Below are 21,400 nucleotides of genomic sequence, written 5' to 3' on the forward strand. Positions count from 1 at the left end.
TTTTGATATACAAAATTGCTCACAGACTTGCTGTGTGTAAACAGACGAGCAAGTTTAAAAGGGAATCGACGAGACTTGCTTCAAGTAAACTTGCCCTGTGTAAAAGCAGACTTAGATTCATATTGGTGGAGACCATAAAACTCAGGAGTTTGTCAATATATTCCGGCTTCCTATACAAGGTTATAATAGGTCTATTGGCAGTTCCAGGACGAGGCTCTTCTTAGGCATAAGTCTTAATTGGAATTGGCGTTATGTATTATTACAGGGCAAGTAATAATTGACATGAGATTTTCTATAGAAATTTTCACATTCAAGACATGTAAATGAGATTTTGGCAAAGGGTACTTTGCAAACGTTTTAAACAAACTTGTCATTCTTAGTTGGTTTACATAACAAATGTTATTTTGATAGTTTTTTCAAGTATATGTAAATATACATACACCAACACACACACACACATAAATGAAAATATAAAATATTTATCTATACATGTAGTATGTTTGTATCTGTGTATCTCTCTTTATTCGCTTGTATGTATTTGTTGTTCCTGTGCATTTTTATTGTTTGTTTTTGTATTAAATCCATAAAATATGTCAAATTCATTCGAGCACAAGTCGTTAAAAAAACCACCATAGAAAAACAGCAAAAATACAAAATGTTAAAAGGGGAACGCGAGGTGTTTTATTTATTTTTATTTACTTGGATTCGAACAATTTTAAACTGCTGTGCAAAAAATGCAGCAGCAACAGCAGCAGTGAATGGATAAAACTTAAACACACTGCCAACGCAGTGACTTTTAAATGCAGGGGTAGAGTTAAAAAAAAAGTGGCATACATTATTGGTACCACTACAGTAATGTTTACATACACATACTAACAATCACACATAAATGTAAGTAAGTAAATATGTATGTATGTATATGTATTCATGTTCATATGTATATGAAGTAACATAAATTTTGCATAAATGTATCTATAAGTAAGAACATAAATTTACATTACACTCACTATTATTGACTTGTTGGGAATAAGTAGTGGTTTCTGTTTTTTTCTTTTTTTCTTTTTTTGTATTCTGAACTTTTCAATATTGACAGACTACATATGTAGTACATTTTATGCACTTTGAATTTACGAAAAGTTTGTTTTGTTACGAAAGTCCTTTTAAAAATAAATTATTATAAGGTCTCAGGTTGGTAAAATTATTTGGGAATTTCTAACAAAACGAATAGTTATTTCAATTAATAAACTGCTATATATTTTAATAGTTGAAATAATAAATAAGATATTCACAAAATTGTCAATATACATAAGTATTTGGGCCAAATATTCAAAACGAAAATTTACTGTTAAGTTACCATTTCTCAAAATTGGCTTCCATATTGTTCCTTCGTTGCGAATATGTGAAAAATCAGATTTCCCTCAGGCAGAGAAAAAATATAGTTCTGCATGTTTACTGTAACCATTTCAACATTGTTACAATAATATGGTTAATTTACGATTCAGATGATTGTATTAACCGTATATATAGTTACAATAAACAAGTAAATGTTTGTGACAACCATATAAAAAACTTGTGACAATGTTGAAATGGTTACAGTAAACATGCACAACTATATTTTTTCTCTGTGTGCTGTAAAAAGGAATATCACACACTCAAATAAGCAAATAAGATGTTGTGCTCATCTTCAAATGAGTAGACAGGGTTGGAAGATTGTAATATAAGGTCATTAAGAAAAATAACAAATAGAAAAAGATAAAAAACTGAATGGAGGGATAATGTTTTAGAATTGTTTCAGTACCGTTTTCTGAAACAATAATTCAGTTCTGAGCCTATTTAACTGTTTCAGTACTATGTCAGTTATATTAGGGTTTCTGAGTCCCATACAAATGTCCTCCTGAAATAGAAGTTTTTTTAAATAAATTTCTAATTTATATTGACATCCACACAAATTCCTAGACAAATAAGTTTTATATAAAACGAAACAACATTTAAACATTTTGTTCAGATCGATAATTGATCATAGTTCCTATGAAGGGCCCACTTTCGAAAATCACTTTAGCGTGCATAAATCTCTTAAAAATGTTTATATCCATTAAAATTAAACTTAAATAAATTTCATTTACAAAGAAATACAAATCACTTTAACGAGCATTTCTTAAGGTAGGGTCACACATGGCAAATATTTGCTCAGAAAAGCGTAACCACTATTTTTAGCATAAATTTGTTTGACGTGTTTACTTGTACAATTGTTTTGTAAAATCAAACAGCATAAAATAAAATAAAACTAAATTTTTTGTTTTGAATCATTCAAAGTAAAATAAGTTTTTGAAAAAAATAAAAGAAATCAAATATATTTTATTTAGTGGTTACGTCTTTTTCGTCAAATATTTGTCATGTGTGACCCTACCTTTAAACATGTTGTTATCCACACAAAATTAAAAAATCAAAGTTTTATATAACAACCAACAACGCTATCTATTCATAATTGAATCGTTTATTTCAAAAATCAGTCAAGTAATAAAAGAATTCAAAATTGGGTTATTAGGCGATAACAGTTTTGTAAAGGTATCATTTAATGCAAAAATAAACTAAATACTTCCCCCTTTTATGGTGAGAAATCCATGTTTAGTGCAAAAAGAAGTCAAGTGACAGCACTCAGGTCTCAATAAATGTAAAAAAAATAAAAGATTTACAAGTTTTAAAATCCTACTTGGTTGGATATGAAGAGTTTTATGGAAATATTTTTTAATGAACAATGGAAGCAGAATACACTGTAGAAGGAGTGAATGAAGACGAAGAGTTATTTCAAAACAAATATTTACATCTGAATATGATGTTAAACTTATCAAAGAGATCATTTGTCATTTTACTTTTGAATTTCTTAATCAAATTAGAATATTTAATATGAAATTTAAAATGGTGATGGTTGTTTGTTTCAGAAATCCAGTCAAGTGCAAACTTTATATTTGGTCAATTCACAAGGTCTCTTATCAGTCATATTGACATAATGTCCTAATATATCACGACTCGGCAGCTCGGCTTAACCGACTCTTAGACATTCGGCGCAGGTCTCTGCTGGTTGGGTACGATATTTTTTTCTTGAAAAACAATAAAAAACATTGTGAAATATTAGGACATTATGACAATATGACATGCTAAGAGACCTTGTGAATTGACCAATTGTCTTTTTTAAATATATGTTAATATATTTATCAAATAGCTACACAAAATGGATAGCTTTCATAGGAAAAAATATAAATTTTGTAAAAGTAATTTTTAGGTTGCTAATAAATTTCTTTGGTCTACTAAAAATTAATAATTTGTTGCTTGACTGGTTTTTTAAATAAACGATTCAATTAGTCATAGCTCCCATAAAATACTTCCAAATTCCAAAAATCATTAATTCACTTATGTAATTCAAATAAAATTTAATAGAGATATTCGGCTGTACAGAATCTTATATACGCTTCACCAAATATACTTTAAAAAAAATAATATTTTTAGGTTAACAAAATTTAAAAAAAAAAATGTTTCAAACATTTTTTAAACCTTTTTTTAATTATTGGCAAAAAAATTCATGCCAAACAATTTTTTTTAAATTTCCTTTTTAATTTTTTTTTTAATTTATTAGTCAAAAAAATTTTATGAATAAAAAATTTTGTTAAAAAAAAATTGTGGTTCAAAAATAATTTTCCCGATTTTGACCCATTTTAGGTTTGACTTACTTTGGCCTTATATACGCCGTTGTAAAGGTCTTTGAAATATTCATTATTGTATATCCATATTGTCTATATTAATGACAGTAATCCAGATATAGAGAAAAAATATGTAAAAAGTCGAGATTGTCCTGTTTTTTTCCTTATTACTCAACCGATTGCCTCGACTTTACATAACAACGGAGCCGGTAGAATTTCCGATATATTAATGTAAGAATCATGCATGTAAGTTGTTTGGGGGCTACTATCTATAACGGTCCAGAATATAATAGCTCCCATATAGGACTACTTCCGAAAATGACTTTAACATAAATTTCTTAAAAAATTTCGTATTTAAATAAAATTAAAAAAATAAGTATTGTATCTACGTAAATCATGCGTTTTAATTTCATGACAATAGGTCCATGATTAGTCATTAGTCCCATATTAGATTACTTTCATAAATCACTCACGAAAAAAAGTTATTCACATTTTAAAATAATATTTTTTTTTTGCTTTTATACTTAGCGTTGGGTGTTATAGGGTCGGGCTTGACCGACCATGCATGGGAAATTTCGTTTAAAATATGGTTTGAATATTGATTTAACTTCGTTAACTATGAAGAGCGTAATTCAAAAATGTTTGGCGAAATTTAGGTCATCCAAAATAAGTCATATAAATGTCAATATCGTGGATATGAATTGGTGAAATTTATTTGGTGGCATCGGAAAGTTGATTTCAACAAATAGACGAACATGGCTATATCGACTCCGCTATCTATAATTATCCAGAATACAAATAGTTTATGGGGTCGCAAATGAAAAAGTATAAATTAGTTGATTTAACTTTGTTAACTATATTATAAAAGTAATTAAAAAATGCAGAAATAAATTTAAGTCGTCCAAAAACAAGTCATAGAAATGTCAATATCGTGGTCAAGAATTGTAAATTTTAAGAAGTTCTCTACATTTAAAACATATATCACACAACGAACTTAAATCATACTCACCACAATGCCTTATCGAAGGGCTCGTGAAAACCTTTGCGCGACAAATGCATATACTGGCCCCAGGTTAAATTATTTTTATCAAATATATAATTATATACCGGAATTTCATGCCTTACTTTCGATTCCTTAACAGAGATATTATATCTGAAAAAATTAACATATATGTATTTATTTATTATATTTACAGTGGCCTTGACAACACCTACCGCCTGGCAACATCCCAAGCACTGGATATCATGGCATTTACACAATAATCAGCTGGCACCATATTGGCTTTACACTTCGCATTGCCATAAATACAACGTACTAAGCCACGAGCCGACCATGTACAAAGACCCGATGGACCATATAAATTATCCGTCCAACCCGGTATGGGATCCTTGTAAGTAGACATAACTAGAAATGAAAATATTATTAATTGATTTTAAGGTAAATGTTTTATTAAGGATTTTAAGGCAATGAAAGTTAAATCTTATTAATTTTAAAATGTATGTAAAACAAATTTACATATTTATACATATATTTGTTCGATGAGTTTAACGATCTATTCTTTATTTCATTTTGTACAAATTTTTTGGTTTTTTTATGCGTGATTTGCTTTCAGTTGACATCACTGGCGCATATTCGGAAAAAAATACATACAACCTAAGTGAACATTTTGCCTCTTACCACAAAACCAAAAATTTCTCAAAATTTTAGGTTAAACTGAAGCTCGTTGTATTTCATTGTACGAATACATGCAAAATGTTCATTTGTGCGAAGAGTATTCTAACTCAAAATGTGCAATATTAAAAAGAGAACATTAACTACTCAATTTTATGTATAGCAAACAAAAAACAAAATTTTTTGAAAATAAGCGAATTTAGTTAATTGTGAATAAATTCGAAAAGACTCCATCAATTTTTATGATCAATATCTCATTTTATTTATATTACATGTGGCTTTGCGATAAAATAATAAATCTGAACCGTTTCTGCGTTTTCAATTTTTCATAATTTTTTTAAAACAAAAAATATGTTCTATTTTCACGTAAAAAATATATTTTTTGCTTCAATTTGTTATTATAACTCCGAAACTACGGAGCCGATTGAAACGCAAATGTAAATATGAAAATTTATAAATATCACGAGGAAAATTCAATCAATTGAAAGAAGAACATTAACTACTTAATTTTATGTATATCAAACAAAAACCTAAAATTTTGTGAAAATGAGAAAATTCACTTAATTGTGATTAAAATCGAAAAAAATCAATCGATATTTATAATCAATATATTATTTTATTCCTTTTAAATGTGGCTTTGCGAAAATGTAATTAGTCTGAACAATTTTCGCCGTTTTCGATTTTTCATGATTTTTTTAAACAAAAAAATTGTGCAATTTTCGTGTAACAAAATATATTTTTTGCTTCAAATTGTTATTATAACTCCGAAACTGCTGAACCGATTGAAACTCAATATTTAAATGAAAATTTGTACATAGCTTGGGGAAAACTTTTTCAAAATTCAATCAATCGAAAGAACAACATTAATTATTAAATTTTATATATATCACACAAAAAAGTAAAATTTTGTGAAAATGAACGAATTCACTTAATTGTGAATAAATTCGAAAGGAATCAATCGATATTTATAATCAATACCTTATTTTGTTCCCTTTAAATGTGGCTTTGCGATAAAGAACAAAAATCTGCAATTTTTTTGATGTTTTCGATTTTTCATAATTTTTTTTAAACAAAAAATTTAGCTATTTTCACATAAAAAATATATTTTTTGATTCAATTTGTTATTATAACTCCGAAGCTACTGAGGCGATTGAAATGTAATATATAAACGGATTAAAGGTTATGTAAATTTAAACTTTCCTATGTTTATCTTAATAACATCGGACCAACCCTTTTTGAGTTATCATTGATTTTGTCTGAAAAAATTTATAATTTTGCTTAACAATTTAAATAAAAACTCTCCATAGAATTTAAAATTTGGATCATATTTGTACTACTGGAACCACAATACATAAAAACAAAGACCAAACATAAATTATAAATTATTTTAGAACTTTTTTGTTTGAAACACAAAAAAATTTTGTTAAAACTCTCAAAATATATTAGGACATTATGACAATAGGACCAAATAGCAGTGTGTGAATACCCCAAATATATATTTTTTTACGTTGCTCATAACTTTTATTTTTGATTTTTATGTTTTTAAGTTGCCTAATAAGAGTTATTCTAAAGAATATATTTTTTTCGTTGCTCATAACTCAAAAGAAGTTTCTTTCGCCACCTTGGTTGCATTTTATTAGTACATACATTGAATTTAACCTTTAAAGTCGCAAAAAATAAGCTTGGACTGATGTTCTTTATTGTGTGTTTTTTAATTATTTGTTTCACAATCAATGTTTTAGCAAACGCATTGTCCGCCAAGTTGCACCTTTTCTCAGTCAACAAAATACGCAAAGCAGAAAATGCTCTTTCAACAGAATGCATAGACAATATGAACTAATTTATTTAAAAATTGCAAAAGTATCCTTTTTCTCTTCCTAATATTGCAACCACTCGGCTTCTACGTCCAGTCTCATAGGTTTAAAGCTCTCTATTTCAGCTATAGCTGCTAATAACTCTCGCGATGTATTGCCTTTGTCATCTTCTGAAGATAAATCCACTTCAAGTTCTCTAATTGATGTTCCGAACAACGATGACGTATTTAGATTCGTCGATTCGTCAATCATAAAATCGGATATTGGTTGAAGTGGAGATACTTCAGGTGAAGTTAAATCGAAAATAAAAGTTAGGAGTAACGAAAACAAAATATTTATTATGAATAACACTTATTGAAAAGCAAAACTTATTTTCATTGAGAATAACTATTATTTAAAGAAACAAAAATTTATTTCTACAATATAACAGTTATGGCTAAATTTTTTTAGATATTTCTTATAACAGTTATGTCTCTGCATAAAAATTTTGTGGTGGTTTAAAAAGCCTTTAACATTTTTTCGATTTTGTTGCCTTGTGTTTGATTAAAAGGTTGTTATTACAAATCCGCATCCAATCCGATTTATTATATAGCCATTTAAACACCTTGCTAAATAATAAACATTCTTGCTAGTTACTTAAACCAAAAATTCTTAATTTGGAGTTAAGACAGTCTACTCAATAATGACTACTAAAGGATACTATGTATATAAACGTGTATATGTAAGTGCAAGTATTTAGTTTGTTAGTTATTTGTTTGTATCTCTTTTTTACTATTGCATCTGAATGACAAACTTTTGTTTGGTTTATCTATTTACATCTTTTGCTCTGATTCTCAGGACCAGAAACAACAACAAAAAAAAATAGTTGTTTTTACTTTTATTTGAATTTTAAACATAAAGACATTTTGCTAAAAATTTTACATTCTATTCATATTAGGCAGCTTCAGCAAATAGTAATAACAAAATTTAAAAACACCTACATAAAGAAACTCGTTTCAATATAACCAAACATTATATTATACAATTTTCAAAACTGTCCTTTAAAAAAGGTAATTTTGCCCAAAGCCAAAAAGTTTTAATAAAAAAAAGAAAAATTTAAAAACAATTTTAATTCATTTACAGTTGTGGTTTTGACACGGAAGACAAAATTTGCCCAGGCCAGCCAAAAAAGTGGCATCCACAAAGCATCTCCATATATACGATCTGTTGCAGTAGATTTTCGCATATTTCCCATGTGAGATTGCAATGTCCTAGTTATTGGATTATTGTGCGTCTCCATGTACGATGTTGCTATTAGATCCAGTCTTTTTGTTATTTTGTATCAGTTTCGTTAATCGGTTGTTGTTCCAGCTAAGTCGATAATTAGTCTGCTGTAGCTGGTCTAGGCTAGAAACAACATCATCTGTGTATTTGGTGTAATGGTGGGGAACCTTGCTAATCTTTGATTCCCACCTTTTTTCCATGGAGATGGCGGGATGCCTGACCTCTCTTCCTGTGGGAGGAGTGGTCTGGGGTCTTCTTGGATGGATTGTTGAGAGGGGGTTAATTTTTAAAAACTCGAAATCCAGCATTTTTAATTATACACCCAATAAGTTAAAAAATTTTATTCATTCAAATAAAAAATATATTTTTACCTAGATTATTCGAATAATTTGTATTCGTACCTAAGTACTTAAAGATTTTTATTTATTATTATTTTAGCAATCCCATCAATTCTAGTGACCGTCCTTTTGCATGTTTGTGTCGGAAGAAGACAATTGATACTGCATAGATTACAAAGCGACAGTCTAGTACCTGGTACAAATATTAAACAAAAATCAATAAACTTATCCAGTTGGCGCTATTAACCCCTTATAATACTGCGAGTCAAATTTGTCATCTTCTGCAAGCCCAATGATTCCAACACGATATGAAAGTAGATCAATGGACAAATAAAAAACTTGTAGGATTTTCTAAAATTGGTTTAAATTTCCGTTTAATGGACTCTTAAAATTTGTCTATATTTCAATATAAAAAAACATAGCAAATGACGCCGCAATAAATTATATAAAATCTTTTCTTTGCAGCTACCTAATAAAAACAGACAACAATGGACACAAAGAATCGTACTCAACCACTGGGACATTATTTTACTCACTAATGTTCATGTTGCAAAAAATAAAAAAAAGCAAACAAACAAAACCCAAAAAAAAAATGTGCAAAATAGTAATTTTTTATCATTTAGATTCTTTGCAACACTTTTAACAAACTAAAACCATTAACTGACTGTTCATAATGACTTGCAACGTTATTTTTTGTTAGTAACTTCATTCTACAATTTTGTTCACCCAAGGGTGTTGTCTACTAAACTCATGTAAAATACGAGTAAAATAATGATGTTCCTGCTTATATATCAAAGACCAACAATCAGGAACATATTTAAATAGATATAGATGAACAAACAAAAATAAACTTACCTATAGGAGGTCTAAATATGCCCGCCGGTAAATAGAAAGCCCTATGATTAACCAGATTCTCGGCACATTTTTTAGTCATGGTGTAGGTATTGGGCATTTCACCTATTAAACAGGGTCTAAATTTCTCCAAAGTTTCATCATCAAATATGCGAAAAATCTAGAAATTATCAATTTATATAATGAAAATTTAAGATTCTTTTAATTTATACTACTTACCTGCATTATTTTCTCATAACCAATTTCATTTTCATAAACTTTCTCTTGTATCTTTTGCAGATTACAATTGCAATACAAAGTGGAAATATGCACAAAAGACTGTAAACATAAAATCAATATTTAAATTATTGTACATATTTTCTTTTTGTATTTATCAAACACTTTTCTACCTTTAAGTTTTTCATTTCCATGGCTAAATCCAATATTTTCTTTGTACCCAGTACATTGATGTCGATGGCATCACCAATTTTTTCATTAAACTTCACAGAGGCAACAACATTGAAAACAATCTGTAAAATAAATAAAATAACAAACAAAAAAAAAACATACAGAAACTGTGAAAAAATTGAAACATGCATTCAATTAACTCATTGATGAACTATAGTTTACAAACAAATATTTGTATTTACTAGTACTACTATTTTTTCTTTTTTTCAAATATTTACTTAAACATATTTACATGTATACAATGTCTGTCGACAATAGTATACTCTACAATATATCATTTTATTTACATGAATTTACATGCAACGTAATAAACAATTTTTGTACGTTTTAGGGTATCTACATAGGAAATACCTATTATATTCACAGTATTCAAAGAAATTTTATTATTTAAACTTCAGGGAAAGAAAATCTTTTAAATTTATAAGAATTTTACATTGTCTTTGAAATTGAATTAAACTAAAAATTTCCAGGAAATTCACCCACCGTGCGTGAATTCATGCAGTGCAAATACTACCAGAAATTTGGTATGTTCTCTTTGTGCCCTTCACTGCTATATGTTTCTACACATATCCCTACAGTTTTATTAAAGACAATGTATCCCTTTTAGAGAATAATTTTATTACTGTCGATTTACTTGGCTGTCTTCAGTTCCTGTATTTTTAGTTATATGATACGGGGTGGGGGTCCACAGATTACTTTACATATCCGAAGTAATCTTGTATAGAGTCAACTGTCACTTTAGTGTCCCTAAGTAGTCTAGAGGCCCGCTTCCGAAAATCACTTTAACGAGCATGAATCTCTTAAAAAATTTTCTTATAGACATAAATCACACAATCTATTTTCATAGTGATCGTTCTATAACACTGTGCAACTAATGAAGACTTTTGGAAAAACACACTATCATGGAGAAATAGGTTCGACTCTACTACCAAAGGGTAGTAAAACTCTATACTCAGTTTGGCGTTTTTGGTGACGAAAGATTCTGAAAATCAGTGGGCCCTCAAAGAAATGTGTAATCAGTTTTTGGCCAACAGCTAATTCAGACTTGGTGATGTCGCTTGATTACATATGGCAAATATATAGCTAATAGTCCACCAAATAAATTTTGCTTACAATTTTTCTCAATAAAAATAGCTTTTTCGTGTCCTTTTTTTGAAAAATTTTTTTTTATATTTTTTAGAATAACTTCCGGGGATTCCTCATTTTTCACCAACAATATTTAACAAAGTTGTAGCTACGAAAAATACTCAGTTTTGAAAATTCTTTCGAATAGTTTTCATACAAATTTTTTCGAATCATTTTTCATTCGACACAGTTGTATGAGAAAAAAAATTATGGAAATAAATCTGTAACTTCTAAACCCTTAGTCCAATTGGAAGGAAATGTCACACGCGCAAAGATATATAACATGTCTACATTATGGTTTTTACGTGGCAAATTAATTAGGGAAAACTTAACAACTTGCAGATAATTTACCCAACATAGAAATTCATAAAAAAGCATGATGCCTACATAACATTTTTATGAATGTAAATAAAAGTGCTAGGTAAATTCTCAGCGAGTTGCTAGGTTTTCCCTAATTTATTTTCCACGTAAAAAACATAATGTAGACATGTTATTAGTTATGAATATTTTGTAATAAAGTTTTACACTTATATAGATTTTTTTTATTGAAAATGGAAAAATGAAAACAAATTTTGAAACTTGTAATCAGGAATCCCGCAATTCCCAAAAAAGTATTGAAAAATTCCTAATATCCATACTAGAGGCGGGGTTATCGGAACCCTCTACATAATTATTAAGAACATATTGGGCCATCTAAAATAGATTATTATAATTTGATATCGACTATGCGATTTGAGAATTTTTGCTCTAAACTTGAATTTTACATAAAAAATAGGCATTTTTTGAATGGACCTGGTCCCCTCGGTATCAAAAATTATATATATTTGATGTAAAGTTAGCTTTACAAAAAGTACAAATTCATTATATATCCTCTTAGACATTTTTTAGATAACTTAGAAAGACTAAAAGTACCTTTTTCTCCAAAAATAGCGAAAAATCGCCTTTTTTAAATTCAAATGCATGTAACTTTGAACTCAGCCGTGATTTTTAACCAATTATTCCTTTATTGGATATATACATCTGTTGTTAATCCTACAAAAAGAAGTGGAGAAAATCGGGAATTATTTCGAACCGCGGTCATCAAAAAACTGGAGTAGGGTGGGTAAAAATGTTGAAAATTTAATATTCAAATGCGAATATCTCCTAAGCTATAAAAGATAATTGATAGCTACGACGAGATTTTATGTAGTGCACGATGAGAGGATTCTATATATGTAAGTTTTTTGAAATCAGAACACAAACGAAGAAATATGATCATTTTTAAAATTGAATATACCCGAGGTGTCCTACTTTAGGGACCCCTGGACCCCCTCGTGGTGGGGTCATGAGGTCCGAGTTTAAAACTTAAACTCGACAACACATCATCTTTGCGCATGTGAAATTTCGTTTAAATTGGACTAAGGGTTTAGAAGTTACAGATTTATTTCCATCTTTTTTCTGTGAAATGCTGTCAAACTACATATAAAATATTTGGAATGAATGATATGCGAAATAATTTCGCAAAAGCAGTAATCTGTTTTTATTGTGGAAAACATGTGAAATACATCTGGCAACTTTATTTTTCCACACGAAATAACATACGCAGCACTTCTTTCGCACGAAATTAAAACCAACAGCTAGCTGTCAAACAGCATGTAAAATTTTTCGCAAGAAAAAACCATAAGTTTTCGCAAATATGAACAGAGTACTAGGCTTTAAATATCTCATAAAGATCACTTTGTACCTTAAAAATTTAAAGACTAAAACATAACTTTATAGTTAAAATAGTATGATCAAGTTCACACTTCTATTTTGTATCATTTACTCGGCTGATGTGTTTCGAGTTAATTTACAGATGTTCAGCTTCGTAGGCGGAATGTTGACCCTCAAAGTCTCATATTAAAAAAATCGCCAAAACTCCATTTATGATCCAAATGAGTTGAAATTTCAAATATAGATAGTCCTTGAGAAGGTCTACAAAATGTGTATGTTATCTTTTTAAGTTTAAGAGATATTTCGGTTTAATTATTTTTTCTGCTCGAACTTTTCTTCGTTTTGTAAATATGGCAAGCCTGCGAAGGGTTGAACCTTTTTTTTTGCTATAAAATTCTGAAGAAAATATAATAAACTTGATAACATTTATACCGTCCCATCCAAAGTTGAAACATCTTTTTACATGTTTCAACTTTGGAGGCATATATTTTTTAAGATTTTTTTTTTTTTTAAAAAATCCTATATTCTTTCATTTATAGACAAAATTTTCTTCGGGACTATTAACATTTTTTATATGATCTAAAAGTAAAATTTTGTTCACTTAAGCGGACACTATCCTAACTTGTCCAATTTTGAAAAAAAAAATATTAAATTTGAATAAAAAATTATAAAAACGCAAAGCACCTACCCTCGAAAATAAGGCCATATTTGTATAGGTCCATATGTTATTTAAGTACAAACAAAGCCTTTTAACTATCACACTGTAAACAAAATCAAAGTGGGCACTCTTTCGGAAAAAAAAACTGTAGGGTTAATAAAATTTTCAAGTGGTCTAAAATGGTCGACAAAAATATTTTCAAAATATGTCTTAAATATTTACTAAAACCTGCTATTATAATATTCTTAATAACTGTTCTATTTGAACATTTATCGCAGCAATTCCAAACTAACCTACTAATTAATATTAATCATACGTCAGGTGTATCAAAAATTTAAATTTCAAGAAATCTCTTACTTTTTAAACGATTTGATCATGATTTAAAGTCAAAATAAAAATTTGTTTCATTTAATTTAATCTACTAATATAAAAACTTTAATTTGTCTAAAGAATTTTATCAAAATCTTCTTTGAAAAAGTTTTCTTACTAAATTTTAATACAAAATCGAAGAAATTTCTTTATACTTAACATATTTGTGAAAGATTTGAAGTGAAAATTTAATGTATTCTATGTTTTCATTATTCTATAAATGTAAACTACTTCTACTAATTCTAAACTTGTGTGAAGTTTTTTTTTGACAAAATTATCTTTTTAAAACATTTCTAATTAAATTTTGCATGCTTAATAAAATTTTCAAATACATATTTAAGTAGATTAAAACGTTAACTAAAGCCTGTTATTATTATATTTTTAATAACAATTATACTTGAAAATTTATAAGAGAAATTTCAAAACAACCTAATAATTAATATTAATCATACGTCACGTATTTCATAAATGTAAAACTAAAGAAAATTCTTACATTTTAACATATTTGACCATGATTGAAAGTGAAAATGTAGTGTATTATCTGTTTAATATATTCTACTCATATAAAAACTAAAATTTGTCTAAAATATTTAAAGTATTTTAATGCATTGGGTTTGCATTAAAACGTCTAATGACCCAAAACAACATAAATTGGAGTGAGCCATGAAAGTAAAAATAAAGGTGATACCTTGTCAATATCAAAACTGTGGGGTTATAATCTACAGTCTGCTTTTGCCATAAACTCTTCAAATTCATCAAGTTTGCAATGCTTGATAACGCTCATTCAAATGCTAAATCTGATATAAAAGACCGCATGAATGTATGATAAAATTGTAAAGAAAATTTTAAAGAGTTAACACAACAATTTTATATGTGTAAATTTATTTAACTTTAATAGTGTAATGGTATTTAAATTAAAAGTTAAATTAATAACTTTTGGTTTAAATAATTTATGGTTTGTAGCTAAATATAAATATGGGCACGAAATGTGTATTATTTTAAATATTTATACATATCTGAAATACATATGGCTTTTGAAAATATTTTCTCACAACCTTATAATAATTGCCAGCGGAAAATAATGCTAGGTCTTCAATTTGTAAGGCCTTTTACAAACAATATTATATGAAATACTCATTCTACTCTGACTTCTCCCAGAAGATATTTCTTCTATAAACTTCATAAACATTCAACATTGCTTTACAAAATAAGGTCTAACAAGCCTTTATTTAAAATCCAAACATGATTGGTTTTGCATATTTATTTTGCTCTCTTTATTATTAAGCAGAACATGAATTAGTTTTTTATACACAGAGAAAACAGATTCGTGATAGCCACCGAATTTGTTGTCAATCGAATGATTCGGTTGCACACATAGAATTTTTCGGTTCTATCAACAGAAAGTCAGCTGATAAAGAAGAATTTCGGTTGAAGCAATTAACATTTGGTTACCCCTGTCAAAATTTTATAGCCACAACTGTAAAATTCGGTCACTAAGGTAGAATCATTCGATTGGCAACAAATTCGGTTGCTATCACGAATCTGTTTTCTCTGTGTATATAAAACTACACACTTTAAAGTCTATTATTTAGGTTTTAGTCTAAATTCATTAGGAATATTTCCAATGTAGACATTCTATGAGGACCTTGAACTCCGTTCAAGGACCTGATAGAAGCAACAAGGCTGACTGTTCCTGTGCCTGCAAAACAAGGCCTTTAGGAAAGCCACTTTACTGCATCTTTGCCCTGCTGAGTTTATACAATATATTTATATGGTAAAAAAACACGCAACCTTAAATTTTAAAATGCATTTTGAAGGCCAAAAATCTACTTTATTTGGAAAAAAAAGTTTAGCTATAAAATATCTTTTTTGCAATTATAGCAAACATTATGTGACTCAGTTAAAGTTTTTTTTATTCGAGTTTTATTTTAATCGAATAAAAGTTCATAATTTTTTTATTATTCGAATCGATTGAATTTAATATTTCCTCTTTTATTCGAACGAATAACAAGTAAAAAATATTATTATTTGAAAATAACTTTGTTCGATTATTCGATTAATCGGCAATTGTTGATCGAATAAATTTTTATTCTAAATTGAAAAATCTAAGTTATTCAAATAAAATATGACTTTTTGATTATTCGAATATCCACAATAGAAACAGGTCACTTTAGTGGGATTAAACAATTTTATTTTTTTAATTTTTGTTATTCAACACAAATAAGTTTCAGGAAATTTACATGTCGATCGGTAAATAAATACCGAAAATTACTTTAACGAATGAAATAGGTTTTCACAAGAAATCACTCGACCTAATTAAATGGCGAGCGGACAATAATTGACCATAATCACCAGATGGCACATTCCCGAAAATATTGAATTTTTAAATGGAATGGTAAATCAGTGTAGTGTTAGGGTAGAAGGGGGACCATACGCCACTTTTTTTTGAGGCGTTCTCAAATTAAAACCACAATACCTATTCTTAATTTTTTTCTTGTTTCGGATACTTATAGTAGATATGTTGGCTTTAGTTTTGATCATTTCAATCTTGCCTATCTCATCTAAATATACATATTTTTCTTAACATTTCTAGACTGACCAAAAACGGCGAAACCTCCCCACCCATGGGGTATATACGCCATAGGGATGGGGCAGATTTGTCATTTGTAAAATAAGACAAACAAATCTAAAAATATAAACGTATTTTACTGTTTTATACCTTAATTCACAAAACAAAGTGTAATAAACAAGATATTTATTTATTCACATACACAGAAAAAATAATATTTCAATTCAAACATTTATCCCATATTGAACTGGTTTCAATTATTTCATAATTAAATCAATTATTCATTTGCTCACAAACAAAATTTCCATTGTAGAATTAGCAAGGTACAATTATTAGAAAGTATGTTCTCAATTAGACATTCCCTATAACGTCAAACAAAAGAAAATGAAAAAATATCAAAAGGAAATGTTTAAAAAAACATAATTGAATTAAATTTTTTGTTACGAAAAAATTAAATTTCAACCATAAATTCATTAATAATTGCAGAAAAACTATATTTTGTTAAATAAATGTGTACTAATTTCAATTAAAACGTTTAAAATGTATAAAGTATCGCGGTAACAAATTGAAAAAAGGTAAGTAATTAAATATATAGTTTGACGTTTTAGGGTTGAATAATGAAAACTCTCTCTAATAATTGTACCTGGTAACTGATTGTACCATGAAAATTTCTTGCTATTTTCTATTGAATTTTGAGTTTTGAATTTGATTATTTTGACATTTGAATATACAATTTTCGTTATTGGTTGAATTTCAAATACAAAATAGATTGAATAGATAAATTTCGTAATTGAAACACTAAAAATAACAAAAATGTGTTTTCAATTACGAAAATTATCTATTCAATAATTTTTAAACGTTTTAGCAAAAAAAAATTAAACAAATTGTGACTGATTTTTTCTATATAATATTAAAATTTTGCTCTAAATCACAGGGATTCCTTGTATCTGGCGTATCACAAAAACTAAAGAAGTTATCACAAAAAATTCGCACTCTGAAATTTTTTCACAGCTTGTTGAAAAACCATTTATCGCGTCTGGCTCACATCATATGTAAAATTAAACTTTCAAACTTTAAGGGATAATAAATAATAGATAAACGAATACATAACTTGATGATGTAACAAAATCGATTACTCGGTTTTTATGTTATTCGGTGTTGGCAGATGTGCCTCTATGGCGCATGATCCCCCTTCTAGCCTATATGGTCGGAGTTGATCGACTACACTCTCTTACTTATTATACCCTTCACCATTAGTGGCATTATTTGTCATTCCGTTTGTAATTTCTGCATTTTTCATTTGCGACCAGAAAAAGTATATATATTCTGGATCGTTATAGATAGCGATGTCGATATAGCCAAGTCCTTCTGTCCGTCTGAATGTTGAAATCAACTTTCTGTAGCACCCAAATAACTTAAATATGTACATGATTCATAATCAATATATCGGGAATTCTTTCGCCTCGGTTGCTATTTCAAATCGACAAAATCGGTCCATAAATGGCTGAGATATAAGGAAAAAACCGGTATAACCACTATTTTTGATCTATATCTGGATTACTGAGTCATTAATATAGACAATATGGATATCTAAGGATAGATATTTCAAAGTCGATAGCAACGATGTATATAAGGTTAGTTGGACCTACTACAATCGGAAAAAATTTGTTAAAACGAAATTTTTTTCGCCAAAAAAATTTGTTTGTCATAAATTTTTTTCTTCAATAAATTAAAAAAAAAATAATTAAAAAAAAGATATTTAAAAAATTTAAAAAAAAAATTTGGAAAAAACTTTTTTAAAATAAATTAAAAAACTGTTTCAAAAATAAAAAAAATGTAAAAAACAATTTTGGAAAAAAGAATATTAAATTTTGTTTACCTAAAAATATTTAAAAATTGTATTTTAAAGTATAATTTGGTGAAGGGTATATAAGATTCGGCACAGCCGAATATAGCTGTCTTTTGAGGCCAAGAGCGAATCAAGCAAATTTCATATACTCTGCTCTGAAGTGAAGCTTATCCCGGAGATAGCGTCCTGTATCCTTCGAAACAAGTAATAATCGGACGGAGCAAGGTCTAGGCTATAAGGCGGGTGATGCAAAACTCACTTTTTTGAAAATAGTTTTTAACAGGTAACATGCAAAACGAGGTTGATCATTCTCATGATGGAATATTACGGTTTCATGTTCAGGGTATTTTTCGGTCAATGCTCGCTTTAATCTGTTGCATACGGTATAGGTTCCCTGTGATGGTTTGGTCAGATTTCCGCACCTCTTATTACTTTACCGCCATGTATATTTGGCTTTGTTGTCGATTCTACTGGTTGGAAGAGCTACGACTAACTTGTCCACAGTTTTAGAAAATAATTTCAAAAAACATTTTTCAAAATTGAGTCTAATAGCACAAAAAGTTATTTACTCTCCGAAGTTTTAATTTTTATTACTTTCAGTTTTCTCTCATAATAAAAAAACAAGTAAGAAAGAATAGTCGGTCAAGCCCGACCATATAATACCCTACACTAAGTAAAAGAGCAAAAAAATTTCTTTTAAAATTTCAATAATTTATATTTTTGAGTGATTTTCGGAAGTGGGCCTTATATGGGAGCTATGACCAATTATCACCATGAAATTAGGTCGTGTGATTTATGTCTCTATGAAAGTTTACTATGTTGAATTTTGTAAGTATACCAATATTTTAAGCGATTTACGCACGTTAAAGTGATTTTCGGAAGCGGGTCTATATGGGAGCTATGACTAATTATGGACCGATCATAACAAAATTTGGTGACATGAATTTTATGAAACTTATTTGGAGCGCAACATTTATAAATTAAACATTTATGACCGATAAAGTCCAATTTCGGAAGAACATTTGTATGGCGGCTAGGTGAAATAATCGACCGATTTCAACCAGTTTCAATGGGCTTGGTCCTTGGACCGTAGAAATAACATGTACCAAATTTGATCGAAATATCTTCAAAATTGCGACCTGTACTCTGCGCACAAGGTTTACATGGACAGCCAACCAGACGGACGGATTCTAAGTCGATCGGTGTACTTTAAGGTGGGTGTTAGACTAATATTTTTGGGCGTTACAAACATCTGCACAAACGCATAATACCCTTCCCACTATGGTGGTGTAGGGTATAAATAGACCAAAGAAGATAAAGAAGAGGCTAAAGAAGATGATCCGAAATTTGTTGCATTGTGTTAATTGTGAAATTGTTTGCTTTTACAAAGGTCAAGTAATTTCAAATAAACAAACACGGGTTTAAAAATAAATATTTAAATTTCTATCATAAAAAAATCATGGTTTTCATTAAAAAAAAAATGGTTACTCATAAAACACCTTCACCGAATCATCTTACAGTAAAAATTATTATTCTGGGTCAAATTGAAAATTAATGTTTTGTAATTCAATCACACCTATTTGGACCATTCTAATGGTCTTAGCAATTGTCCGCCCATAAAGTATTTTAATCAAAATAAAAGTAAGCTACGTATTTAAAAACTAATAAATATATGTATGTACTTACAGTAACATCATTACACAACAGCTCACGATCTGCAGAAGCAATATCCAGATCGATGGCACTAAAATTGGCACGTATGGGGTGAACTTTATAAAACAGTTGAGTATTTTCCGCACGTAACGTATCAAATATCTATGAAAGAAGCCAAACAACAAATACAATTTTACTCTTACTACTTACATACAAGCAGATACCTAAGTATTTGTTATTTGTTTACAAACTACTCGGACCATAAAGTTACTACCAAAAAAACCTCAACCCCAATAAGGGTGGGTTTTTTTTGCATTTAAATGCATACAGCATATTCATCAAATTGCTATTGATAGAACTTACCGATTCATTGAAGTACTGCTCCAAACGTTGCTCCACCGACATGTTGTTCTTGCAACGTATTAACATGTAAATTTTACGCACTTCAAAGGCACGCAATAATTTTTGAATTAATACTTTTCCCACGAAACCCGTACCACCCGTGATGAGTACGGTGGCATCTTTGTAAAAGTCCTTGATGGGAGTTTTACTGCTGCTATTGCTGTTGCTGCTATTGATATTGATGCAGTTATTGTTGCTAGAATGTTTGATGGCATTACTGTCAACAGTCTGTCCATTGCTGTTGGTATGCGTATGTGTGTTTCTGTTGCTGCTGCTGATGACATCAGCTGTACCACCAATGACATTTTGTTGGCTATCTTGGTTGCACATACTATCGACCGTATTTACAACACTACAGCTTGTACCTGCACATATTTCATATTCGTTTGAGTTGGCCATAGAGAATTTATGTGGTAACGTAGGTGCGGACAATGAGGTTGTCGATGACGCTGAACAGTATGATTTGTGATGTAATTTATCGTTGGAGAGCTCATCAGCTAAATGTATACACGAGTAAAATATAAATTGACTGGCTATTAAAAGATGCTATTTTAAATTTACCATTATTTAAATTGTCCATTAAAGATATTGTTGGTTAATTTAAAGGTGAAAAAAAAACGTATTTTTAAAATGTAAACCACACTCGACAAACTTTTAACAATAAATGACCAAGTACTAAAATTTGTCTACTTTTATTAATATTTTTCGATTAGCCATGAAAATCGTAACATGTGTCCACTAACTCACAGATACACTGCCACACAAACAGCTAAGCAAAGTATTAACCAACCAATCAATCATTTGACCAATAAATTAATCAATAAATAACAGTTAGATTTCTTGCAAGTAATTCCCACAATTCAATACCTGAATGAATGACGTGTTGCAGGACACACACGTGCATTTATTCATATGTATATTTATTAGACCGGCCCTATGAAAGTTGATTTGTTTTGAACTGATTTGAGGCCAATCGGAAATCGTTTGAATGTTGTGAAATCG

At 29.1% G+C, this 21,400-nt stretch overlaps 1 protein-coding gene across 1 annotated transcript in view; it reads right to left on the reverse strand.

The window, feature by feature from the left end:
* The window catches only part of LOC135954015 (fatty acyl-CoA reductase wat), a 35,884-nt gene extending 14,685 nt beyond the window's left edge, over window positions 1-21,199 (reverse strand). The window contains exons 1-8 of the mRNA XM_065504060.1: window positions 21,146-21,199; window positions 20,360-20,944; window positions 20,030-20,158; window positions 10,024-10,143; window positions 9,854-9,952; window positions 9,638-9,794; window positions 4,911-5,100; window positions 4,705-4,848 (exon numbers count right to left, since the gene is read on the reverse strand). Coding sequence (XP_065360132.1) covers window positions 4,705-4,848; window positions 4,911-5,100; window positions 9,638-9,794; window positions 9,854-9,952; window positions 10,024-10,143; window positions 20,030-20,158; window positions 20,360-20,944; window positions 21,146-21,199 — 1,478 coding nt within the window. The remainder of the gene's footprint in view (window positions 1-4,704; window positions 4,849-4,910; window positions 5,101-9,637; window positions 9,795-9,853; window positions 9,953-10,023; window positions 10,144-20,029; window positions 20,159-20,359; window positions 20,945-21,145) is intronic.
* Window positions 21,200-21,400: the final 201 nt, after the last annotated feature.

The sequence above is a fragment of the Calliphora vicina genome, chromosome 3 (genome assembly GCF_958450345.1).
Source record: "Calliphora vicina chromosome 3, idCalVici1.1, whole genome shotgun sequence".
NCBI lineage: Eukaryota > Metazoa > Arthropoda > Insecta > Diptera > Calliphoridae > Calliphora > Calliphora vicina.